The 26,539-nt window shown below is 40.9% G+C and overlaps 1 protein-coding gene across 4 annotated transcripts in view; it reads right to left on the reverse strand.

Moving 5' to 3' along the window:
* ZNF484 (zinc finger protein 484) overlaps positions 1-26,156 on the reverse strand; it is a 33,662-nt gene extending 7,506 nt beyond the window's left edge. For 2 of the 4 annotated variants that reach the window (XM_078436128.2, XM_060610309.3), the window contains exons 1-4: positions 25,996-26,155; positions 20,230-20,274; positions 12,533-12,659; positions 5,390-5,482 (exon numbers count right to left, since the gene is read on the reverse strand). In XM_078436128.2, coding sequence (XP_078292254.1) covers positions 5,390-5,482; positions 12,533-12,659; positions 20,230-20,244 — 235 coding nt within the window. In that variant the 5' untranslated portion in view covers positions 20,245-20,274; positions 25,996-26,155. Of the gene's footprint in view, positions 1-5,389; positions 5,483-12,532; positions 12,676-20,229; positions 20,275-25,903 lie in introns of all 4 variants that reach the window. The other 2 variants (XM_060610313.3, XM_060610310.3) reach the window with 2 other exon arrangements.
* Positions 26,157-26,539: the final 383 nt, after the last annotated feature.

The following is a 26,539-nucleotide window of genomic DNA, read 5'->3' on the forward strand; positions in this document are numbered from 1 at the left end:
AGATGTCAAGACTGAGGATGCAATACACACACCAACAAGGTATGAACAGGTTCATTACTTAGCACAAGCAGTCAGGCTGACCACTCCTGTGCAGCTTCCCACCAGCACCGAGGGAGAGAGCACCTGTGCTTTCTTGTAGATTTGCCCAGATGTGGGGCAGAAGGCAAGGAGAGAGGGGTGAGGCTTAGGAGATGTCAGCAGTCAGACATCAAAAATGAAGTCAGATGTGACACCTAAAGCACAAGCCACAAAACCAAAATCAACAAGTGTAATTGTATCAAACTTAAAAGATTCTGTGTTCACAGTAAAAGAAACCAACAACAAAATGAAAGGAAAGCATACAGAATGGGAGAAGATATTTGCAACCATGTATCCAATAAGAGGTTAAAATCCAAAATAGATTAAAAAAAACCCGTAAGACTCACTAGCAAAAAACCAAATAACCTAATTAAAAAATGGGCAAAGGACAAGAATATTCTATCTAGCAAGGCTGTCATTCAGAATAGAAGGAGAGGGGGTGCCTGGGTGGCTCAGGTCATGATCTCACAGCTCATGAGTTCAAGCCCTGCATCAGGCTCTGTGCTGACAGCTCAGAGCCTGGAGCCTGCTTCAGATTCTGTGTCTCCAGCTCTCTTTGCCCCTCCCCTGCTTGTTCTCTCTCTCGTTATTTCCCTCTCACTTTCTCTCTCTCTCTCTCTCTCTCTCTCTCTCTCTCAAAAAAATAAACATTAAAAAAATTAAGAAAAAAAAAGAATAGACGGAGAGATAAAGAGTTTCCCAGGCAAACAAACTTAAAGGAGTTCGTGACCACTAAACCAGCCTTGCAAGAGATCCTAAGGGGTACTCTGTGAGTGGAAAGGAAACACCAAAAGTGATAAAGACAAGAAAGGAACAGAAAAATCTGTAGAAACAACAAAACAAGTAATAAAATGGCACTAAATACATATCTACCAATAATTACTCTGAATGTAAATGGATTAAACGCTCAACTGAAGATACAGGATGTCAGAATGGATAAAAAAATAAGACCCTACAAGAGACTTGTTTTAGACGTAAAGATAGCTGCAGATTGAAAGTGAGGGATAGAGAAACATTTCCCATGCAAATGGACCTCAAAAGAAAGCCACAGTAGCAATATCGTTATCAGACAAACTAGATTTCAAACCAAGGGCACTATATCATCATAAAGGGGCCTATCCAACAAGATCTAACAATTGTAAATATTTATGTCCCCAACATGCGGGCACCCAAATACATAACACAATAACAAAAGTAAAGGAACTCACTGATAATGATACCATAATAGTAGGGGACCCTAACACCCCACCTACAGAAAGGGACAGGTATCTAAGCAGAAAATCAACCAGTAAGCAATGGCTTTAAATTTTTTTTTTCTTTCAACGTTTTTTATTTATTTTTGGGACAGAGAGAGACAGAGCATGAATGGGGGAGGGGCAGAGAGAAAGGGAGACACAGAATCTGAAACAGGCTCCAGGCTCCGAGCCATCAGCCCAGAGCCTGACGCGGGGCTCGAACTCACGGACCGCGAGATCGTGACCTGGCTGAAGTCGGACGCTTAACCGACTGCGCCACCCAGGCGCCCCAAGTAAGCAATGGCTTTAAATGACACACTGGACCAGATGGACTTAACAGATATATTCAGAACATTTCATCCTAAAGCAGCAGAATACATACAGTTCTTCTCAAGTACATATGGAACATTCTCCAGAATAAATCACATTTTAAAATACGTGGAAACAAATGAAAATGAAACACGATGGTCCAAAACCTTTGTGATGCAGCAAAGGTGGTCCTAAAAGCAAAGTATATACCAATACAGACCTCCCTCAAGAAGAAAAATCTCAAATACACAACCTAACTTTACACCTAATGGAGCTAGAAAAAGAACAACAAGCAAAGTCTAAAGCCAGCAGAAGAAGGAAATAATAAATATTAGAGCAGAAATTATATAGAAACAAACAAACAAACAAAAAAGACGATACAATGGATCAATAAAACTAGGAGCTGGTTCTGTAAAAAAAATTAATAAAACTGATAAACCCCAAGCCAGACTTATCAAAAAGAAAAGAGAGAGGAGTCAAATAAATAAAATCACAAATAAAAGAAGAGAAATAACAACTAACACCAAAGAAATACAATTACAAGAGATTATGAAAAACTATATGCCAACAAATCGGACAACCTGGAAGAAAAGGATAAATTCCTAGAAACATAAACCACTATAACTGAAACAGGAAGAAACAGAAAACTTACACAGACCTACAGCCAACAAAGAAACTGAGTCAGTAATCAAAAAACTCACAACAAACAAAAGTCCAGGGCCTGATGGCTTCACAGGGGACTTTTTTTTTTTTTTTTTAAGTTTAAGGGGAAAGTGGGTGATGGGCACTGAGGAGGGCACCTGTTGGGATGAGCACTGGGTGTTGTATGGAAACCAATTTGACAATATATTATATGTAATATTTAAAAAATTCTCTCTCTCCTCTTCTGTACCTCCCCCACTTGTGTTTTCTCTCTTTCTCTCTCTCTCTCTCTCTCTCAAAAAAAAAAAATATATATATATGACAGGCTGACTGGTACATGAAAAGATGCTCACTCATCATCAGGGGAATGTGAATTAAAACCACAATGCAAGGGGCACCTGGGTGGCTCAGTCGATTGAGCATCCGACTTCGGCTGAGGTCATGATCTCACAGTCCGTGAGTTCGAGCCCTGCATCAGGCTCTGTGCTGACAGCTGAGAGCCTACAGCCTGCCTCGGATTCTGTGTCTCCCTCTCTCTCTGCCCCTCCCCTGCTCATGCTCTGTCTCTCTCACTCAAAAATAAATAAAAACATTAAAAAAAACCACACACACACACAATGCAATATCACTTCATGCCTGTTGGAATTTCCATCATCAAAAAGACAAGAGATTACAAATGCTGGCACAGATGTGGAGAAGAGCGAGCCCTTGTGTACTGTTGGCAAGAGTATAAACTGGTACAGCCACTGTGGAAAACAGTACAGAGGATCATCAAAAAATTAAAAATAGAACTGTCATCTGATCCAGCAATTACACTTCTGGGAATATATCCAAAGGAAACAAAAACACTCATACAAAAACGTATCTGCAACCCCATATTCCCTGCAGCAATATTTACAATAGTCAAGACATGGAAACAACCTAAGTGTCCATTGATGAATGAATGGATAAGGGTGTAGCGTACATATACAACAGAATATTATTCAGCCATAAAAAAATGAGGAAATCCAACCATTCGCAACTACGTGGATGGATCTGAAAGCACTACGCTAAGTGACAGAAAGATAAACACTACATAAGTGATAATCTCACTTACACGTGGAATCGAAAAAAACCTAAATTTATAGAAAGGAAATCAGACTTGTGGTTACCAGAGGCAGAAGGTAGGAGAAGGGGACTGGAGGAAGGTGGTCAAAAGATACAAAACTCCAGTTATAAGCACCAAGGACATGATGCACAGTATGGAGACTAGAGCTAACATTCCTATACAGCATGTAGGAAAGTTGTTGAGAGTGATCCTGAGTTCTCATCACAAAGAAAAAACAATTCTCCCTTTTTTCTTTCTTTTCTTTTTATTGTACCTATATGAGCAGATGGATTTTATCTGAACCTATGGTTCATTTCACAGTATATGCAAATCAAACCATCATGTTGTTTATACAGTGACATATGTCATGTATTTCCCAATAAAATTGGAAAAATAAAGTCAGAATCTATTAGATATATGATGAGATGTTCAAAATATTTTATTAGAGAAACACAAATTAAAGTAATAACTAGAAATTATAATCCATTGGATTAGCCAAATTAGAAATTCTTAGAAAACGGGGCAGGGATGGAAAGAAACTGATGTCTTCGTACACTCATGGGACTGTAGAATAACACATTCAATCTAGAATAATGTGGTCATACTTCGTCAAATAAAATATTATAACCCAATGATAAAGAAATCCCATTACTCTTCCTCAAGAAATTCTCATTACCAAAGAATAATTCATGCAGAAATTTATTGCAGTACTAATTGTGGTAGTTGGGAGGCTGGACAAGTAAAATGTGATGTCTCTCCGCACTATGGGATGCTATGCATCAGTTAGAAGCAATGAACTAGATGGGGCACCTGGGTGGCTTAGTCGGTTCAGCATCCGACTTCAGCTCAGGTCATGATCTCATGGTCCATGGGTTCCAGCCCCGTGTCGGGCTCTGTGCTGACTGACAGCTCAGAGCCTGGAGCCTGCTTCGGATTCTGTGTCTCTTTCTCTCTCTGCCCCTTCCCTGCTTGCACTCTGTCTCTGTCTCTCTCTCTCTCTCTCAAAAATAAATACACATTAAAAAATATTTTAAAAAAAAGAAGCAATAAACTAGAAAAACACATTGCAACATGAGCCAATTTAGTGCTAAGAGGAAAAAAAAAGAAACTGAGTAGGACATATAGCACAGTACGCAGAGTACCATTTCTACAAATTAAAAATACCAACAATTTAAATTTTACAAACACTCTACAAATTCAAGGTTTGAGGGCAAACATATCAATTACATTAGAACAGTTACCTCTAAGGATAAAAACAAATATGGGGACTGAGAATTAAAAGAGAGAAATAAAGAAACAAATTGGGGGAGGGGAATGTTAGGTACATTGATAATGACATTAACTACAAACCAAGGAATATAATTAACTCAATTTCCTGTAAACAAAGTACAGAAACTTTTTGTAAAATGTCAAAATAAGTAAATTAGTTAGAAAGGTGAAGTCAGTGTTGTGTTACACTAGCCAAGTAAAAAAGAAAATGTCAGGAAACATAAACTAATGTCATAAATAGTAAAACGCTCCCCCCCAAATGTAGTAATGGTACTCTCTAAGTCAACAGCTAGAGGAGAGACATGGGACATGATACAGGAGGGCACCTCTAAGTGACAATTCGGAAGCATTAAGGGGAAAGAGAGAAAATGAAAAGAAACCAGCAATAGTGTAACCCATAGTAATTTTTTAAAAAGGTAAATCAATGAGTATCTAAATGTGTAAGAGAAGGATTTAAGACCATGATGTGATGGAGGTAAAGAGAATAGAAATGCTAGAAAAAGGGAGAAAAACCATAAAGCAGGATCCTAGATCCAAATTAGGAGTAATTATAGAACATTCCCTCCTAGAAAGTCAAGGAAAGACAAGGACACTGATACGGGAAGGGGCCTTAAGGTAGGAATGGCCTTCAGATATCTAGGGACTGCACCCACGCCACCATGCAGTTCCAAAAGTGGAGAATGTTACAGAAATGTCCTACTGACAGTGCCCCACAAGCCCAGCTGCTGCCCATGCAACACACTCTCCATGCTCTCAGTCCCCTACTCACTGAGACAGTTGTGACTTGAAATGTCACCATCCAGCACACATGGCTCTTCTTGTTCCGAGTTGAAAATGACTTCTGGTTTGGGAACTTGACACCCTATCAACAGAAAATGACAAAAGACTTGCTTTCAGAGGCCATTCAATGAAGCATTCCATTTACTTTTCAGAAAAGTTCATGCACAATAGAGGTATATTCATAACACACCAAATAGACAATTACTAACATAGAACAAATAGGACAAGCTATTACACACTTCAGATGACCTGCAGCCATTTTTTATATGAAATTTATTGTCAAATTGGTTTCCATACAACACCCAGTACTCATCCCAACAGGTGCTCTCCTCAATGCCCATCACCCACTTTCCCCCCACCCCTCAAGTTTGTTCTCAGTATTTAAGAGTCTGTTATGGTTTGCCTCCTTCCCTCTCTGTAACTTCCCCCCCTTCCCCTCCCCTCTGGTCTTCTGATAAGTTTCTCAGGATCCACATATGAGTGAAAACATATGTGATCTGTCTTTCTCTGCCTGACTTATTTCACTTAACATAACACTCTCCAGTTCCATCCACGTTGCTACAAATGGCCAGATTTCATTCTTTCTCATTGCCACTTAGTATTCCATTGTATATATAAACCACATCTTCTTTATCCATTCGTCAGTTGATGGACATTTAGGCTCTTTCCATAATTTGGCTATTGTTGAAAGTGCTGCTATAAACATTGGGGTACAAGTGCCCCTATGCATCAGCATTCCTGTATCCCTTGGGTAAATTCCTAGCAGTGCTATTGCTGGGTCATAGGGTAGGTCTATTTTTAATTTTTTGAGGAACCTCCACACAGTCTTCCAGAGTGGCTGCACCAGTTTGCATTCCCACCAACAGTGCAAGAGGGTTCCCGTTTCTCCACATCCTCTCATCTATAGTCTCCTGATTTTTTTCATCTTAGCCACTCTGATTGGCATGAGGTGGTATCTGAGTGTGGTTTTGATTTGTATTTCCCTGATGAGGAGTGACATTGAGCATCTTTCCATGTGCCTGTTGGCCATCTGGATGCCTTCTTTAGAAAAGGGTCTATTCACGTCTTCTGCCCATTTCTTCACTGGATTATTTGTTTTTCGGGTGTGGAGCTTGGTGAGTTCTTTATAGATATTGGATACTAGCCCTTTACCTGATATGTCATTTGCAAATATCTTCTCCCATTCCGTCAGTTGCCTTTTAGTTTTGTTGATTGTTTCCTTTGCAGTGCAGAGGTTTCTTTATGTTTATGAGGACCCAAAGTTCATTTTTGCTTTTAATTCCCTTGCCTTTGGAGATGTGTCAAGTAAGAAATTACTGTGGCTGAGGTAAGAGAGATTTTTTTCCTGCTTTCTCCTCTAGGGTTTTGATGGTTTCCTGTCTCATTCAGGTCCTTCATCCATTTTGAGTTTATTTTTGTGAATGGTGTAAGAAAGTGGTCTAGTTTCATTCTTCTGCATGTTGCTGTCCAGTTCTCCCAACACCATTTTTAATGAGACTGTCTTTTTTCCATTGGATATTCATTCCTGCTTTGTTAAAGATTAGTTGGCCATACATTTGTGGGCCCAATTCTGAAGTCTCTATTCTATTCCATTGGTCTATGTGTCTGTTTTTATGCCAATACCTTGCTGTCTTCATGATTACAGCTTTGTAGTAGAGGCTAAAATCTGGGATTCTGATGCCTCCCGCTTTGGTCTTCTTCTTCAAAATTACTTTGGCTATTCGGGGTCTTTTGTGGTTCCATACAAATTTTAGGATTACTTGTTCTAGCTTTGAGAAGAATGCTGGTGCAATTTTCATTGGGGTTGCATTGAATGTGTAGATTGCTTTGGGCAGTATTGACATTTTAATAACATTTATTCTTCCAGTCTGCGCGCATGGAATGTTTTTCCATTTCTTTGTATCTTCTTCAATTTCCTTCATAAGCTTTCTATAGTTTTCAGCATACAGATCTTTTACATCTTTGGTTAGGTTTATTCCTAGGTATTTTATGCTTCTTTGTGCAATTGTGAATGGGATCAGTTTCTTTATTTCTCTTTCTGTTGCTTCATTATTGGTGTATAAAAATGCAACTGATTTCTGTACATTAATTTTGTATCCTGCAACTTTGCTGAATTCATGTATCAGTTCTAGCAGACTTTTGGTGGAGTCTATACAGTTTTCCATGTATATCATGCCATCCGTGAAAAGTGAAAGCTGACTTCATCTTTGCCAATTTTGATGCCTTTGATTTCATTTTGTTGTCTGATTGCTGATGATGCTAGAACTTCCAACACTATGTTAAACAACAGCAGTGAGAGTGGACATCCCTGTGGTGTTCCTGATCTCAGGGGGGAAAGCTCTCAGTTTTCCCCATTGAGGATGATATTAGCTGTGGGCTTTTCAAAAATGGCTTTTATGATGTTTAAGTATGTTCCTTCTATCCTGACTTTCTTGAGGGCTTTTTTAAAGAAAGGATGCTGTATTTTGTCAAATGCTTTTTCTGCATAGATTGACAGGATCTTTGCAGATCTTTTCTTTTATTAATGTGATCTATCACATGGATTGATTTGCGAATATTGAACCAACCCTGCAGCCCAGGAATGAATCCCACTTGATCATGGTGAATAATCCTTTTTATATGCTGTTTAATTCAATTTGCTAGTATCTTGTTGAAGTTTTTGTAGCCATATCATCAGGAATATTGTTTTGCTGGGTCTCTGTCTGGTTTGGGAATCAAAGTAGTGCTGGCTTCATAGGATGATTCTGGAAGTTTTCCATCCCTTTCTATTTTTTGAAACAGCTTGAGAAGGATAGGTATTATCTCTGCTTTAAATGTCTGGTAGAATTCCCCTGGGAAGCCATCTGGTCCTGGACTCTTCTTTGTTGGGAGACTTTTGATAACTGATTCAATTTCTTTGCTGGTTATGGGTCTGTTCAGGTTTTCTATTTTTTCCCGTTTGAGTTTTGGAAGTGTGTGGGTGCTTAGGAATTTGTCCATTTCTTCCAGGTTGTCCAGTTTGTTGGCATATAATTTTTCATAGTATTCCCTGATAATGCTTGTATTTCTGAGGGATTGGTTGTAATAATTCCATTTTCATCCATGATTTTATCTGTTTGGGTCATCTCCCTTTTCTTTTTGAGAAGCATGGCTAGAGGTTTATCAATTTTGTTTATTTTTTCAAAAAAACAACTCTTGGTTTCATTGATCTGCTCTACAGTTTTTTTAGATTCTATATTGTTTATTTATGCTCTGATCTTTATTATTTCTCTTCTTCTGCTGGGTTTGGGGTGTCTTTGCTGTTCTGCTTCTATTTCCTTTAGGTGTGCTGTTAGATTTTGTATTTGGGATTTTTCTTGTTTCTTGAGATAGGCCTGGATTGCAATGTATTTTTCTCTCAGGACTGCCTTCGCTGCATCCCAAAGCGTTTGGATTATTGTATTTTCATTTACATGTTTCCACATATTTTTAAATTTCTTCTCTAATTGCCTGGTTGACCCATTCATTCTTTAGTAGGGTGTTCTTTAACTTCCATGCTTTTGGAGGTTTTCCAGACTTTTTCCTGTGGTTGATTTCAAGCTTCATAGCATTGTGATCTGAAAGTGTGCATGGTATGATCTCAATTCTTTTATACTTATGAAGGGCTGTTTTGTGACCCAGTATGTGATCTATCTTGGAGAATGTTCCATGCGCACTCGAGAAGAAAGTGTATTCCGTCGCTTTGGGATATAGAGTTCTAAATGTATCTGTCACGTCCATCTGATCCAATGTATCATTCAGGGCCCTTGCTTCTTTATTGATTCTCTGTCTAGATGATCTATCCATTGTTGTAAGTGGAGTATTAAAGTGTCCTGCAATTACCACATTCTTATCAATAAGGTTGCTTATGTTTGTGATTAATTGTTTTATCTATTTGGGTGCTCCCAAATTCAGTGGGTAGACACTTATAATTGTTAGCTCTTCCTGATGGATAGACCCTGTAATTATTATATAATGCCCTTCTTCATCTCCTGTTACAGCCTTTAAAGTCTAGTTTGTCTGATATAAGTATGGCTACTCCAGCTTTCTTTTGACTTCCAGTAGCATGAGAGATAGTTCTCCATCCCCTCACTTTCAATCTGAAGGTGTCCTCAGGTCTAAAATGCGTCTCTTGTAGACAGCAAATAGATGGGTCTTGTTTTTTTATCCATTCTGATACCCTATATCTTTTGGTTGGAGCATTTAGTCCATTTACATTCAGTGTTATTACTGAAAGATATGGGTTTAGAGTCATTGTGATGTCTGTAGGTTTCATGCTTGTAGTGGTGTCTCTGGTACTTTGTGGTCCTTGTAACATTTCACTTACAGGGTCCCCCTTAGGATCTCTTGTAGGGCTGGTTTAGTGGTGATGAATTCCTTCAGTTTTTGTTTGTTTATCTCTCCTTCTATTCTGAAGGACAGACCTGCTGGGTAAAGGATTCTCAGCTGCATATTTTTCCTGTTCATCACATTGAAGATTTCCTGCCGTTCCTTTCTGGCCTGCCAAGTTTCAGTAGATAGGTCTGCTACTACCCTTATGTGTCTACCTTTGTACGTTAAGACCTTTTTATCCCTAGCTGCTTTCAGAATTCTCTCTTTATCCTTGTATTTTGCCAGTTTCAGTAGGATAGGTCATGCAGAAGATCGATTCAAGTTATGTCTGAAAGGAGTTCTCTGTGCCTCTTGGATTTCAATGCCTGTTTCCTTCCCCAGATCTGGGAAGTTCTCAGCTATGATTTGTTCAAGTACACTTTCAGCCCCTTTCTCTCTTCTGGAATTCCTATGATACAGATATTGTTCTGCTTGATCGCATCACTTAGTTCTCTAATTCTCCTCTTGTACTCCTGGATTTTTATCTTTTTCTCAGCTTCCTCTTTTTCCATAATTTTATTTTCTAATTCACCTATTCTCCCCTCTGCCTTGTCAATCCGTGCTGTGGTCGCCTCCGTTTTATTTTGCACCTCAATTATAGCATTTTTTTTAAATTCATCGTGACTATTTTTTAGTCCCTTGATCTCTGTAGCAATAGATTCTCTGCTGTCCTCTATGCTTTTTTCAAGCCCAGTGATTAATTTTATGACTATTATTCTAAATTCTTGTTCAGTTATATTGCTTGAATCGGTTTTGATCAATTCGTTAGCTGTCGCTACTTCCTGGAATTTCTTTTGAGGAGAATTCTTCCGTTTCATCATTTTGGCTAGTTTTCTGTCCCTTATGCATTTTAAAAGCTTGTTGTGTGCTCTGCACCTGCAAACACCGCTATATTAAAGGAGGCTCATATATACTGTCCGGAGCCGGGCCCTTCAGGAGGTGTTTTTTAAGGGATTGTTACTTGCTCTCTGTTTTTGTGACTTCGGTTATTTTATTACCCTACTCGTAATAATATTTTGGACCCTCCACCAGATGCGCTTTGATTTATTCCTTGGAGTAGCCCTGTAAAGGAAAACAGATAGACAAACAGGAGACAAAACACCAAACACACAAATAACATAAACAAACAAAAATCTAAAGACTAAAAACAAAACAAAAAACAAAAAAACAGACTGCAAGAAAAGAAGAGGGTAGAGGCGGTGCTGATGGAAGAGCACATACAAGGACAGAAATGACAGGAGTGGGGGGGAGTGGGGGGGGGGGGAAGAAAAAATAAACATTGATTAGGCAGAGAGACTAAAAGCTCAATCCAGAGAGAGAGAAAGGAAAAAAAAGGAGGCGGGGAAAATGAAATGAAGATAAAGTTACCCAGAGAAATTATATGGCTTAATTATTTCAGAGAGAGAGAAAGGACTGTAAAGAAGGAGGTGTAGAACATGTATCAAGACAATGGATTAAATATGTCTGTTTAGACAGACCAATAACCAGAGTTATTGGGAGGGAAGAGATAAGGAGGAGAAATGGAGAGGGGGAGGGAAGAATTACCTATGTATCCAGAATTGACCTAGTCAATCCAGGCAATGCTGCATCGCTTGGCAGGGTAGCTGTCCACCGGGTCTGTGCCCCGCTGGTGGACAGCAGTTACCCAGTGCAAAGGGGCGTGGTTTGGCGTTTTCTGGATCCACCTCCACTATGGGCCCAGGAGTGATCCCTGAGGCCCTGCCTTGGTGGTGGTGGGGAGTGGGGGAGGAAATGGCGATCCCCCAGTCTCTTCTCTACGGAGCTGGACCCGGTGGACTCAGTTTGAGTCACCCTCACTGTGCCACAGACACAGACAAGAAGGTCCTTCTCACTCTGCCAACTCCCCTGACCCTGCGCTTGGCTGGGATCCAAAGTCCCGCTCTGTGCACTCTGGCACTGGGGAAGTGCCTCTCAGTGCCGCGATATGTGGTCCCCTCTGGCTTTGTCTGTGCCACAGCCACTTCAGGGAGGACCACCTTCTCCTACTGCGCACACAGCCACTGCCCTCACCATGAGCCCCCAGGGTGGCGCACGCAGGCAGTCTTTGTCTTTTCCACAGCACTTCAGGCAAACGGCGGCCTTTTCCTCCTGCAGACTGCGCCCTCACCCTGGCCACCGTGCCCAGGGGTAGCAGACGCAGGCAGGTTCTGTACTATCGCGCAGCTCTCCAGGGAGGGAACCACTTTCTCCAGCTGCGGGCTGAGCCCCTGACCCGCACCCAGGCCTGGCTCCCCTCCTCCCTAGGTGCGTGAACAGGGAGCCGGCCCCAGTTCAAAGAAAGCCCCGCAGTTAGAGACTGGATCCCTCCCAGTCTCAGCCCGAGGTCTTTCTCCTGTCCAGATACCGTCCTACACTTCCCTAGCCACTCATCTCTTCGTTTTGTCTCTCCGCAGAAGGGGGTCCCTCCCCTCCATGTCCACGCAGCCTTTTTTTTTTTTTATCTCCCCCAGTTCACAGTTACCCACCTATCTTTTTTCCATCTTTCCCATTTTCATCCTAGTAGATTCAGTCTCTTTTCCTCCCAGGTTCTGGTGTTCAAAGTCCTTTGGTTTCCACACTTCCTTGTTTGAGAGATGCAGGAAGTATGGATTCCCCCTACTTCTCCACCATGTTGGCCCCTCCCAGACCTGCAGCCTTTAGAATTCCCACATATCACAGAAATTCCACAGATTTAAAAAATTCCACTGAGAATGCAAATATACTCAAATAGGTACAGCCTTATCCCCAGGGGAGCTGTGCTTACCCACTGAGATCAAGTTGAAATAGTTTTCCAGCATCACATCCCTGTACAGGCTTTTCTGAGCAAGGTCCAATCGTTGCCACTCCTCCCTGCTGAAGTCTACCATTACATCCTTGAATGACACTGACCCCTGCAAAAACATATTCCTATTCAATGTGAAGAATGGAAACAAGGTATTTAGGAACTTACTTTTAATAATTTGCATCATGCTACAACATATAAAGTTCTCACTAAACACCTGTATTTTATATCATTATTTGAGGGAAAATAAATCTCATTAAAAATATCATGCTGGTGCCTGGGTGGCTCAGTCAAGATTAAGCCTCCGACTTTGGCTCAGGTCATAATCTTGTGGTTCGTGAGTTTGAGCCCCACATCGGGCTCTGTGCTGACAGCTCAGAACCTGGAGCCTGCTTCGGTTTCTGTGTCTCCCTCGCTCTCTGCCCACCCCCCACCCCCATGCTCTCACTCTCTCTCCCTCTCAAAAATAAGCATTAAAAAAATATATAACCACAGAATCTACCCCCAAAGCAAAGAGCACACTTTACACACTGTATGTTAGCCAATTTGATAATAAATTATATTAAAGTAATATAAATAAATAAATAAATAAATAAATAAATAAATCATGCCGTTCTTTCTGTAGTACTGATAATATTCTGGGTTGTTTTGGTCATGTTTTTTTGGTATGCTGTGGAAATTCATAAAACTTTATGATTTGTGCATTCTTTTCTATGCCATATGTCATTAAAACTTCATTTAAAAGATAAAATATATTCTGCCGTTCATTTTGCACTTACCAATTCACTGAATAAGTCCATTTCTTTCTTTAAAAAAGATAATTAAAATAGGCATTTTTTTTTTTTTAACAGTGTGATACTAGCATAAAGAGAGACATATAGGTCAATGGGATGTAAATGAGAATCAAGAAATAAACCGTCATATTTATAGTCAATTGATATTCAACACAGGTGTCAAAACAACTTAAAACCGGGAAAAAAAGGATAAAAGAATGAAGTTGGACACCTACCTCATACCATATTAAAAAAAATAGCTCAAAATGGGTCAAAGGCCTAAATGTTCTTATATTTAGCCAAATTTACACTTTAGCTAAAAGGGTAAATCCTTGTGATGCTCGATTTGGCAATGATTCCTGGGATATAAAGTCAAAAGCACAAGCAACTAAAGAAAAAAGTAGAGGAGCAAGTGGATGGCTCAGTCAGTTAAGCATCTGACTTCGGCTCAGGTCGTAATCTCGCAGTTCATGAGTTCAAGCCCCCCCGTCAGGCTCTGTGCTGACAGCTCAGCACCCCAACTTATACTCTGTCTGTCTCTCTCTCTCTCAAAAATGAGTAAACATTAAAAAAAGTTAAAAAGAAAAAAATAAATAGGACTTCATCAGAATTAAAAACTTTGTGCTTAAAAGGATATCATCAAGAAAGCGAAAAGACAACCCAAAAACTGGAACAAAATTTTTGCAAATTATATGTCTGGTAAGTGACCTGTATCTACAATATAAAGAGCTCCTGTAACTCAATAAAGCATAAATAATCCAATTAAAATGAATAAAGGACCTGAATATACATTTCTCTAAAGATCCATAAATGGGAAAAAGCACATGTAAAGATCCTCAGTACCTTTAGTCATAAAGGATATAGAAATCCAAATCATAGAGATACCCCTTCAAATTCACTAAGATGACTATAATAAAAAAGATATTTAATACTGTTAGTCATCAGTGGTATATTTCCACGAGAATGGCTTCAATTAAAAAAAAAGATAATAATAAATGGTTAGTGTGGAAGTGGAAATATTGGAACCCTTGTACAGTGATAGTGGACATGTAAAATGATATAACCACTTTGAAAAACACAATTTCTCAAAAAGTTAAACACAGAGTTACAACATGACCCAAAAGGTCCACTTCCAGGTATATACCCAATAGAAATGAAAACATTTGTCTACATAAAACTTGCACATGACAATTCATAGTAGCATTATTCATAATATTCACAGTGAAAAGGAATAACATATTGTAGTCTGAGAAGACAGAGGGGGAATGTGGGGCAGAGGCAACATTTGAGAGGTATCAGTGAACAACATTAGCCCAAAGATTCAAGAAGCTCCTCAAATCCAACTTTATAAAACTGCAAAGACTATAAAAAATGGTAACAGTAATATCTAGTGATGTTTAAAATACATGTCAAATCTAGGGCGCCTGGGTGGCTCAGTCGGTTAAGCATCCGACTTCAGCTCAGGTCATGATCTCATGGTCAGTGAGTTCAAGCCCCGCATCCAGCACTGTGTTGACAGCTCAGAGCCTGAAGCCTGCTTCGAATTCTGTGTCTCCCTCTCTCTCTGTCCCTCCCTCGCTCAGGTTCTGTCTCTCTCTCTCAAAAAGGAATAAACATTTAAAAAAATAATAATAAAATACATGTCAAATTTAAATGCATGAAAATAAGAATGCAAAGATGAGAGGTGGTAAATGGAATTAAGATGATTTGGTATCCCAGAATTATTGAGAAGGGGGTAGAAATAACAACGACTTAAAGATGAATACTGTAATATCTAGGGTAAAAAAAAGAATGTATACAATGAGCAAGTTAACAAAGGAAAAAATTAAATTTTGAGTAATCTAAAAGAAGATTCAGAAAGGAATGTAAAAATAATATTAAATAGATGGTTCAAATATAAAATTAATAGTAAGATAGTATATATAAGTGCAAGTATATCAGCCATTACATTAAATGTAAATGGACTTGGGAGCCTCAATGGTTCAGGTGATTAAGCATCTGACTCTTGATTTTGGCTCAGGTCATGATCTCACAGTTGGTCCTCTCTCTCCCTCTCCCCCTCTCTCTGCCACTCCCCCAATGGTGCTCTCACTCTCTCAAAATAAATAAACATTTAAATGTAAATGGATTAAACATTCAAGATAAAGCAAAGATTGAATAAATCCCACTTGATCATGGTGAATGATCCTTTTAATGTATTGTTTAAAAAAAAAAATTTATTGTTATTTATTTTGAGAGAGCTAGAGAGCAAACAGTAGAGGGACAGAGAGAGAGGGAGACAAAAATCCCAAGCAGGTTCTGTGCCATCAGTGCAGAGCCAGATGCGGGGCTCAAACTCACAAACTGTGAGATCATGACCTGAGCCAAAATCAAAAGTCATACATTTAACCCACTGAGCCACCCAGGCACCCCCTTTTAATGTATTGTTGAATGTAGTTTGCTAATATTTTGCTGAGAATTTTTGTATATGTTTCATCAGGGATCTTGGTCTATACTTTTTGTAGTGTCTTTGTCCAGTTTTAGTATCAGGGTAATGCTGGCCTTTTAGAATGTATTTGGAAGCTTTCCTTCTTCTATGTTTTGGAATAGTTTGACAAGAGTAGCTTTAACTCTCCTTTACTTTTTTTTTTAAGTTTATTTATTTGAGAGAGAGCAAGCAAATGGGGAAGGGGTAGAGAGAGGGGAGAGAGTAAATCCCAAGCAGGCTCTGAGCTCTAAGCACAGAGCCCAATGCAGGGCTCTATCTCACAAACTGAGATCATGACCTGAGCAGAAATATGAGTCAGGCGCTTAAGCTACTGAGCCACCCAGGCACCCCTTAAACTCTCCCTTAAGTGTTTACTAGATGGAGCACCTGGGTGGATGAGTCGATTGAGCATCTGACTTCATTCAGCTCAGGTCATGATCTCAGTCGTGAGTTCGAGCCCCACATAGGTCTCACGGCTGTCAGTGCAAAGCGGGCTTCAGATCCTCTGTCCCCCTCTCTCTGCCCCTCCCCCACTTGCACTCTCTCAAAAATAAACAAACACTTAACAAATAAAAAATAAAATAAATGTTTGCTAAAATTCACCTGTGAAGCCATCTGGTCCTGGACTTTTGTCTGTTGGGTTTTTTTTTTTTTTCATTATCAATTCAATTTCACTACTAGTAACTGGTCTGTTTAGATTTTGTATCTCTTCCTGATTCAGTTTTAGAAGATTATATGTTTCTAGGAATTTATCCATTTCTTCCAGGTTTATTCCTGGGATACAAGAATGATTTAATATCCACAAATCAATCAACATGACACACCACATTGACAAAATAAAGATAAAAATCATGTAGTCATCTCAATAAATGCAGAAAAAGCATTTGACAAAATTTAATACCTGTTCATGAAAAAAATAAAAGTAAGACTTTCAACAAAGCGGGTTTAAAGGGAATATATTTCTGGGCACCTGGGCAGCTCAGTCAGTTGAGAGTCTGAATCTTGATTTCAGCTCAGGTCATGATCCAAGGGTTGTGGGACTGAGCCCCACACTGGGCTCTGTGCTAAGCATGGAGCTTGCTTAAGATTCTCTATCTCTCCTTCTGCCCCTCCACTCCCCTGCTCACACTCTCTCTCACTCTAAAATAAAATAAATAATTAAAAATAAAGGGAGTATAGCTCAACATAATAAAGGCCGTAAATGACAAACCCACAACAAACATATACAATGGTGAAAAACTGACAGCTTTTTCTCTAAGATCAGGGGCAAGACAAGGATGTCCACTCTCATCACTTCTATTCAACACAGTACTGGAAGTCTAGGCCACAGCAATCAGAAAGGAAAAAGAAAAGACATCCAAGTTGATAAGGAAGAAGTAAAACTGTCATTATTTGCAGATGACATGGTACCATACACAGAAAATCCTAAAAACTCCACCAAAAAAATATTAGAAATAATAAACGAATCCAGTAAAGTTGCAGATACAAAATTAACATACAAAAAAGATACTGCTTATGTTTCCATATACTAATATAAAGTAGCAGAAAGAAATTAAGAAAACAATTCCATTTACAACTGTATCAAAAAGACTAAAAGCCTAGGAATAAACTTAATGAAAAGAGATGAAAGACCTGTACCCTGAAAAACAATAAAGCATTAATGAAAGAAAGAAACCAAAGACAATACAAACAAATGGAAAGATATACCATGCTTATGGATTGGAATAATTAATATTGTTAAAATTCCATATTACCCAAAGCAATCTATAGATACAATATAATTCCTATAAAATGCCAATAGTATTTTTTACAGAACTAGAAAAATACTAAAATTTTTATGGAACCACCAAAAAAACCCAAGTAGCAAATGCAATCGAATAACAAAGCTGGGGGTAGCACATCCAATATTTCAAGAGATACTACAAAGCTACAGTAATCTAAACAGTATAGTACTAGCACAAAAAACAGACACATAGATCATTGGAATGGAATAGGAGGCCCAGAAATAAACCCAGGCTTTATATGGTCAATTAATCTACAACAAAGGAGGCAAGAATATACCATGGGAAAAGCCAGTCTCTTCAATAAATGGGCGTTGGGAAAACAGGACAGCTACATGTAAGAATGAAACTGAACCACTTTCTTACACCATACCCAAAAATAAATTCAAAACGGATTAAAAACCTAAATGTGAGACAGGAAACCATCAAAATCCTAGAAGAGAACACAGGCAGTAACCTCTTTGACATCAGATTTAGCGACATGTTTTTAGATATGTCTCCTCAGCCAAAGGAAACAAAAACAGTAATAAACTGTTGGGGCTATGTCAAAATAAAAAAACTTCTACATAGTGAAAGAAACAATCAGCAAAATGAAAAGGCAACCTACTGAACAGGAAAAGATATGTGCAAATGGTACACTGAATAAGGGGTTAATATCTGAAATATACAAAGAACTTATACAACTCAACACAAAAAAAAAAAAAAAAAAACCCACAAATAATCTGGTTAAAAATGGATAGAGGACCTGAATAGACATTTTTCCAAAAAATGAGATATGAGGATGGCTCAGTTGGTTGAGCACCTGATTCTTGATTTCAGCTCAGGTCATGATCTCACGGTTCATGGGTTTGAGCCCAAGTCGAGCTCCATGCTGACAGCTCAGAGCTTGGAGCCTGCTTGGGATTCTGTATCTCCCTCTCTCTCTGCCTCTCCCCTGCATGCACTGGGTCTCTGTCTCTCAAAAATAAATAAACATTAAAAAAATCTTTTTTTAAGTTAAAATGCAGAGATAAATATTATTGAAAAAATATATAAGAATATGCTTACTATAAAATAAGTCCTCCTTCAAAAAAAAAAAAAAAAAAATCGGTGAACGACTTCCACTCCTGGAAAGATGGGAACAAATGCACTCATCTCTCCTCATTCCACTACGCTCATCTAGAAACCCTAGACATCATCCATAAACAATCTGAGAATACTCTGTAAGGCTAAAGAATAAGAGACAAACTGGCTAGAGACCTCAGGAACCAAGGAACTACACAACATTAGTTCCTGAAGACTGCCTCATATAGCCCTGACAGGTGCTAGAACATTCTACAACCCAGAATCACCAAGAGCACACAAAGAGAGCTCAAAGAAAAGTCTGCTCTCTCTAGCTAAAAGATCAGCAAAGGGGCAACCTAGAAGGCAGAAAAATTTTAGGCAAAATATACTCTAGCCAAACACAACAGATGAAGAACCCAAAGAAACAAAAAACTTTGGGCCTGACCCCACGCCCACCAGTAAAGACCCAGGGAGTGGCCTAGACTCCCACTCTTGCCTGGCTGAACAAAGATGCCCGTTCACATTCCAATGGTGTGGTGTGGGAAAAAGCAGGGGGGAACTGGAACTTTCATTCATACACAGTAGTAATAAAATAAAAAAAAAAAAAAATAGACCAATATTTCTCATTAATATAAGTCCTCAACAAAGTATGAGCAAATAAAATACATAAAAAGAAGTATATGCCGGGGTGCCTGGGTGGCTCTGTCGGTTAAGTGTCTGACTTTGGCTCAGGTCATGATCTCGCAGTTTGTGGATTCCAGGCCCACGTCAGACTCTGTGCTGACAGCTTGCTCAGAGCCTGGGGCCTGCTTCAGATTCTGTGTCTCCCTTTATCTCTGCCCCTCCCCTGCTCGCCCTGTCTCTCGCTGTCTCTCTCTCAAAAATAAATAAACATTAAAAAAAAAAAGTATATGCCATGATCAAATGGGGTTTATTCAAAGGTTGCCAAGGCTGGCTCAGTATGTGAAAATCAATGTAATCCATCATAGCAGTAGGCTAAGGAAGTAAAATTCCACAACCATGTCAACTGATGCAGAAAATCAAAATTCAACACCTATTCATGATAAAACCTCAAAACTTTGTTTCACAAGGTAGTCCTTGGACAAGCAGCAATGACACCCTGTTGGAATCGCAACCCTGTTAAAGAAGAATCTGAAGTCACGTGCCAGCGAGAGAAGCACCACTTTGTAATGATGGAAACCCTGTCAGTGTATTTCTAACAGTGTTCTTGTTGAAGACACTGTTCTGTCTCCATTCATCTGAAGAGCCATCAGAATTCTTCTCAAGCATCAAGAACCAGGCAATCTTTACTACAGATGAAATAAATTACTTATCAACAATATAAACCAGTATCTCATTTTCATTATTGCTATGTCTTTCACGGAGATCAGAGACAATCTCACAGTTCAAAGTTCATAGCTGTATAAAATCACAACTCACATATATCTATACTCCAAGCTTGACTTGGAGTTGATAGTCAGTTCTTTTTTGCCCTCTGATCTTGGTTTTTATTAATTTATACTTGTCCATCTTACGATATGGGTTGTTAGATGCTTCCTAAAATCCACTAGAAAACAAAACAACAAATAAGTAAATGAACAAATAAGAACTCACCAGAGACTTGGTCATTTCTGGCTCTTCTGGGAAAGAGGCAGAGATCTGAGAAGAGATGAACAGAGTGACCAATGAGAGAAGGAAGTGTGCCAGAGTCCCACACATGGACATATACATCATTTAGCATCCATGCACCTGACCCAAAAAATTCACTTCCAGGACTACATCATAAAAAACCATCCTGAATTGCACAAAAGTTTAATTTATTTTTTTTAATGTTTATTTATTTTTTGAAAGAGAGAGAGAGTGGGGGAGGGGCAGAGAGAGAGGGAGACAGAGGATCCCAAGCAGGCTCTGCGCTGTCAGCACAGAACCTGACATGGGGCTCGAACTCATGAAACGTGAAATGATGACCTGAGCCGAAATCGGATGCTCAGCTGACTGAGCCACCCAGGCACCCCTGCACAAAAATTGAAAAGCAGAAATTTCACCACAGCATGGCTAACAACAAAATTAAAAGGCTAGAACATACTGATACCCAATAACTATAGACTCTTTAAATAATTTGTGGACCATCCTGAAAACATAAAGACACATAAAATTAAATTACAGTAGAAAAATATGTTAAACGGCCAAGTAAAAATAAAAAGATGTACCAAATAGTATGGTTTCATTTTCACTGAACAATATGTGTGTACATACACATGCACACATACACGCATGGACACATATATGAGTGCATTCATACACAAGAAAGAAAATTGTCTGGGAGGAAATATACTACCATGTTAACAGATATATTATTTGGGTGGTGGTAAAATCATAGGTAATTTTTATATTCTTATAAAACAAAGTAGCTTTTTTTTTTTTTTTTAATGTTTGTTTATTTGGGGCACCTGGGTGGCTCAGTTGGTTGAGCCTCCAACTTAGGCTCAGGTCACAGTCTCGCGATTTGTGGGTTCAAGCTCCGTGTCAGGCTCTGTGCTGACAGGTTGGAGACTGGAGTCTGCTTCAGATTCTGTGTCTCCCTCTCTTTCTGCCCCTTCCTCACTCATGCTTTGTCTCTTTCTCTCTCTCAAAAATAAACATTAAAAAATTGTTTTTAATAAATAAAAATAAATGTTTATTTTTGAGAGAGATAGTGAGCGGGAAGGGGCAGAGAGAGAGAGAGAGAGGGGAGGTAGAGAAAATCCCAAGCAGGCTCGCTGCTGTCAGCACAGAGCCCAATGCAGGGCTTGCTCCCACGAACTGTGAGATCGTGACCTAAGCTGAAATCAAGAGGCAGACAGTCAACTGAGCCACCCAGGCGCCCCTGGAAGCAGGTTCTAATCAAGACACACACATTGGTCATTGTGTCCCTTTGACCCTAGACCTATCCTCCCCAATATTTTTTCATGATAGACTTGTAAAATTAATTTTTGCTTTGAACTTTTATATTAAAAGTATTCCTATTAAATATACTTTTCATGTCTAAACTCTGCCAGCAAATATTGGGCCAAGGTGGACTGGAGTCCGAAAAAGAGATTCTGAAGGCTCACTATGTGCTCTGACACCAGGGATCTGTGGAAACACAATGAGATCCTGCAGAGACAGTGCCACATGGTGACAGCCACTCAGCTGTCCTCCCAAGAGCCTCATACGGTGTGGGACGGGTGGCACAGGGGAACAACGAGAATTTGGAGCCAAATCAATGTACGTTTGAATCTCAGTTCTTCCATCTTCTAGCAGGACAGCCTAGAGAACTCACTTCAGTCTGTTTCCCCATCTTCATACTTTTTAGATAAACAAACTTACAATACTTGAAAAGCACTCAGACAGGAGTGGCATACAAATACTCACTAAAATTCGTTACTGATATTATTCCAATATCAGTAATCCACGTAGACTGCAATCACTGTACCAGATGCCATCTGACTTCACAGCCCCTCAAGTAAGTCATCACCAACCCCGACCCCCAGTTCCTCACTCGCACTCCACAAGTGGCTCCAGTCGGCTGCGGCACACCGACCTCCCGCGAGAGCCGTCACTCACACCTCAGAATCACCGGTTCCCATACCCTGCTGCTCATAGACCCCAAATCATTCATTCCACAGTCCCTGATCACAGAGCCTCCAACACTCTAACCTGATCGTTCTGGCTTGCCACCAGTAAATTCCATGCCCCACAAAGGAAAAATTCCTCTTATAGGTCTTTCCTCTATTCTCAATACTTCTGGTCATCAAATATGTGTGTGTGTGTGTGTGTGTGTGTGTGTGTGTGTGTGTGTGTGTGTGTGTTGGAAAAGGTCGGGGGTGGGGAAGGAATCCCTACACTAAGCAATTCTGCAACACCAGCCGAATGTCCTACAATTTAACTCAATTCTGGCATCATCTGCTTGGAGTCAGCATCAGATCGCACAGGTTGAGGGCTCAGTCTCATGAGTGTCCCCTGCCCCAACTTCAAATGCCAATCATAAGCCCAGGCTGTTACTTGTGCTTATTAACTGGCTATAATCAGAGGTTCCCAGGACCCCCAGCTCGGGTTCCATTAATTTGCCAGAGCAGCTCACAGAACTCAGGATAACATTTGACTTATTGGATTATCGATTGATTATAAAATGACATACCTCAGGAACAACCAGGTGGATGAGACGCATAGAGCGAGGTATAGGGGAAGGGGTGCCGCACTCTCCCAGCATCTCTATGTGTTCAATCCAGAAGCTCTCCAAACTCCATCCTTTTGGGGTTTTATGGACGCTTCATTATGTACAGATGATTAATTAAATAACTGACCATTGGTGACTGACTCAACCTCCATTCGGGGCACGGGTTTCAAGTTCCAACGCTCTAATCACATGGTTCGCTCCCCTGGCAACCAGCCCTCCTCGAGTGGTTATGGAGAGACTTTAGAAAAATTACTTCATTAACGTAAACTCAGGTGTGGTTCAAAAGAATTTATTATGAATGATGACAACATCCATTTCACCTTCATCTCTCTGGAGCAATTTCTGGAGTCAGGAACAAAAGGTGCCCTGTGGCTCTTATCATTTAGGAAATGACAAAGGTTCTAGGAGCTATGTGCTGGGAACCATGGACTAAGACTAAAATACTTATTTCTTATTATATCACAATATCACATGCCCCCATTGCTGGCCTCCACACTTTCATCACCACCCACCATGCATCTTCATCAATCATCCCAAGAGTCCCAATCCCAGATGCACCTGCACTGGCACCAGGTACCCAAGCACACTTCCCACCACTCACACCACTACTAGGCCTGTACCATTAGCCTTCCCCACAAACTTACCCACACACACGCACACGCGCGCGCACACACACACACACACACACACACACACAGGAAGGAACCCAATCAATGATCAAATCTGGGGATATTCTTGAATTTTCAAGATAATCAAAAACACATAAATCCAAAGCACATGTGAAATAACAGATTATTTACAGAGAAAATTTTCAGAAAATCAAGATGCCTCATCTGCAGTAAATTAAATGATATCAGAAATGTATCTAAAAGGCCTTTTCTGGGGCACTTGGGTGGCTCAGTTGGTTAAGTGCCCAATTCTTGGTTTTGGCTCAGGTCATGATCTCATGGTTCGTGAGTTCGAACCCCATGTTGGGTTCTGCACTGACAGGAGCCTGCTTGGAATTCTCTCTCTCTCCCTCTCTCTGCCCTTCCCCTGCTATCTCTCTCTCAAAATAAATAAACTTAAAAAAAAATCTTTAAAAGGCCATTTCTCTGTGAAGGCTAGAGAAAGACATTTTCAGGAATAAAAGTACTTGCAGAGTATCTCTATCTTTATCTGGCGAAAATACTTTAAAAAGTATTCCAAATAATGTAAATTGAATCAGATGAGATCTCCCAAAGAAAAATACTGTTCAGCAATAATTTTTGCAAGAGATATAATTATAAAAAAGGACAAGAGTGGTGATGGGATGAGGCCATTAAAGGTAAAATTGATAATATTCTATGATAAAACATTTCTAATTAAAACATAAGAAAAAACGTAAGTTATATGGGGTGTAGAATGGAAACAATGAACAGAAACTTAATCACTACAATGAAAGTAGAAAGTATGAAACAGAAAAAAATGGGGCACCTGGGTGGCTCAGTTGGTTGAGCTTCTGACTTATTTATTTATTTATTTATTTATTGTTTAATTTACATCCAAGTTAGTTAGCATATGATGCAACAATGATATCAGGAGTAGATTCCTTAATGCCCCTGACCCATTTAGACCATCCCCCCCCCACCCCCAACCCCGCTGACTCTTGACTTCTGCTCAGGTCATGATCTCATGCTTCCTGGGATCAAGACTGGTATGGTACTGTGCTGACAGGAGCCTGCTTGGGATTCACTCTCCCTCTCTCTCTGCTCCTTCCCTGCTCATGCTCTCTCTCTTTCTCTTAAAATAAATAAGGGAAGGAAGGAAGGAAGGAAGGAAGGAAGGAAGGAAGGAAGGGAAGGAAGGAAAGGAAGGAAGGAAGGAAGGAAGGAAGAAAGGAAGGAAGGAAGGGAGAGAGGGAGGGAGGAAGGGAGGAAGGGAGGAAGGAAAGGAAGGAAGGAAGGAAGGAAGGAAGGAAGGAAGGGAGGAAGGAAAGGAAGGAAGGAAGGAAGGAAGGAAGAAAGGAAGGAAGGAAGGAAGGAAGGGAGAGAGGGAGGGAGGAAGGGAGGAAGGGAGGAAGGAAAGGAAGGAAGGAAGGAAGGAAGGAAGGAAGGAAGGGAGGAAGGAAAGGAAGGAAGGAAGGAAGGAAGGAAGGAAGGAAGGAAGGAAGGAAAGGAAGGGAGGGAGGGAGGGAGGGAGGGAGGAAGGAAGGAAGGAAGGAAAGGAAGGAAGGAAGGAAGGAAGGAAGGAAGGAAGGGAGGAAGGAAAGGAAGGAAGGAGGAAAGAAGGAAGGAAGGAAAGAAGGAAGGAAGGAAGGAAGGAAGGGAGGAAGGAAAGGAAGGAAGGAGGAAGGAAGGAAGGAAGGAAAGAAGGAAGGAAGGAAGGGAGGAAAGGAAAGAAAGAAAGAAAGAAAGAAAGAAAGAAAGAAAGAAAGAAAGAGAAAGGAGAAAAAAATATGGCGCCTGGGGGGGTTCGGCTGGTTCAGCATCCAACTTGGGGTCTGAGTTCTGAGTTCCAGCCCCCCTTTGGGTGAGCTCAAGGTCTGCTTGTGGCTCCAAGCTGACAGTGCAGAGCCTGAGTGGGATACTCTCCCTCTCTCTCTTCCCCTCGCTCACTCACACACTCTTATCAAAAAATCAAATAAACTTAAAAAAACAAATAGTAACAAACTGATAAGCTTAAAAGACAAGATCAATTAAGACCTCAATCTCTCAGCCCTCATATCCCTCAGTCCTCATTCTCAACAGCTACCCACCTCTACTGACCCCACGACCCCGTGTCTCCGCGCAGATCCACCGTTAGACATCCCACCATCTCGATCTCTCCCTCACGGATCCACCTTCAGGACCCCGCCGTCCCCATCTCCCCCCGGTTCCACCCTCAGAGATCCCCCGACCCCGACCCCATCGCTCCCCGCGGATCCACCTTCCAGACCCCACCGACCCCATCGCTCCCCGCGGATCCACCGTCCAGACCCCATCGACTCCATCCCTCCCCGCGGACCCGCCCTCGGAGATCCCCCCGACCCCGACCCCATCCCTCCCCGCGGATCCACCGTCAAGACCCCATCGACCCCATTACCGCATCCACTGCCCGCCCCCGTCAGTGGCCGGATTGCTAACCACGGACCTCAGCGACGCTTCGCCACTCATCGCCCGACGCTCCCGTCGCAGCACCCACCTACCCCTCACCCACGCCCTCTCAAAACAGCGGCCGTTTACCTCAGGTGGCGACTAAATCTGGCCGACTGCCCCTCTCGCTCAGCCCCACTCTCCGCGGGATTCCTCACGGGGCCGCCTGGGTGTGCGCATGCCCAGCAGCGGTTTCTTGGCCCTAGCCCGCGAGTACTTAACATGGCTCGCCGCTAAAAGCGGCTCCCTCCAAACGGCTGGCCCGCGCCAACATGGCGGCGCCCATCAGGCGCCCAGGCGTGCAGGCGGCCATGTTGAAGTGACGTAAAGACCGTGGAGCTCAGAGTCGTCTCGGGAAACGCGGCTGGGCGGAGGTGCTACTCTGGGACTCAACCAGGAAACAACCAGAGCGAGACAACCAGGAAGCAACGAGCGAGACCCTTCCCCTCGCTCCCGTGCACTCAATGCCACCATTTGAGACAATCGGCAATTATAGAACGCTTCACCCCAGAAGAGGAAGGTGCACATTTTATTCAAGCACCCACGCAGCATTTGCCAAACTAGGCCACAACCTGGGTCATAAAACAAATCAAATTTAGTAAAACTTAAATCATACAGCCTAGTTGTCTGGACA

Source organism: Panthera onca, chromosome D4 (assembly GCF_046562875.1).
Source record: "Panthera onca isolate mPanOnc1 chromosome D4, mPanOnc1 haplotype 2, whole genome shotgun sequence".
Lineage (NCBI taxonomy): Eukaryota > Metazoa > Chordata > Mammalia > Carnivora > Felidae > Panthera > Panthera onca.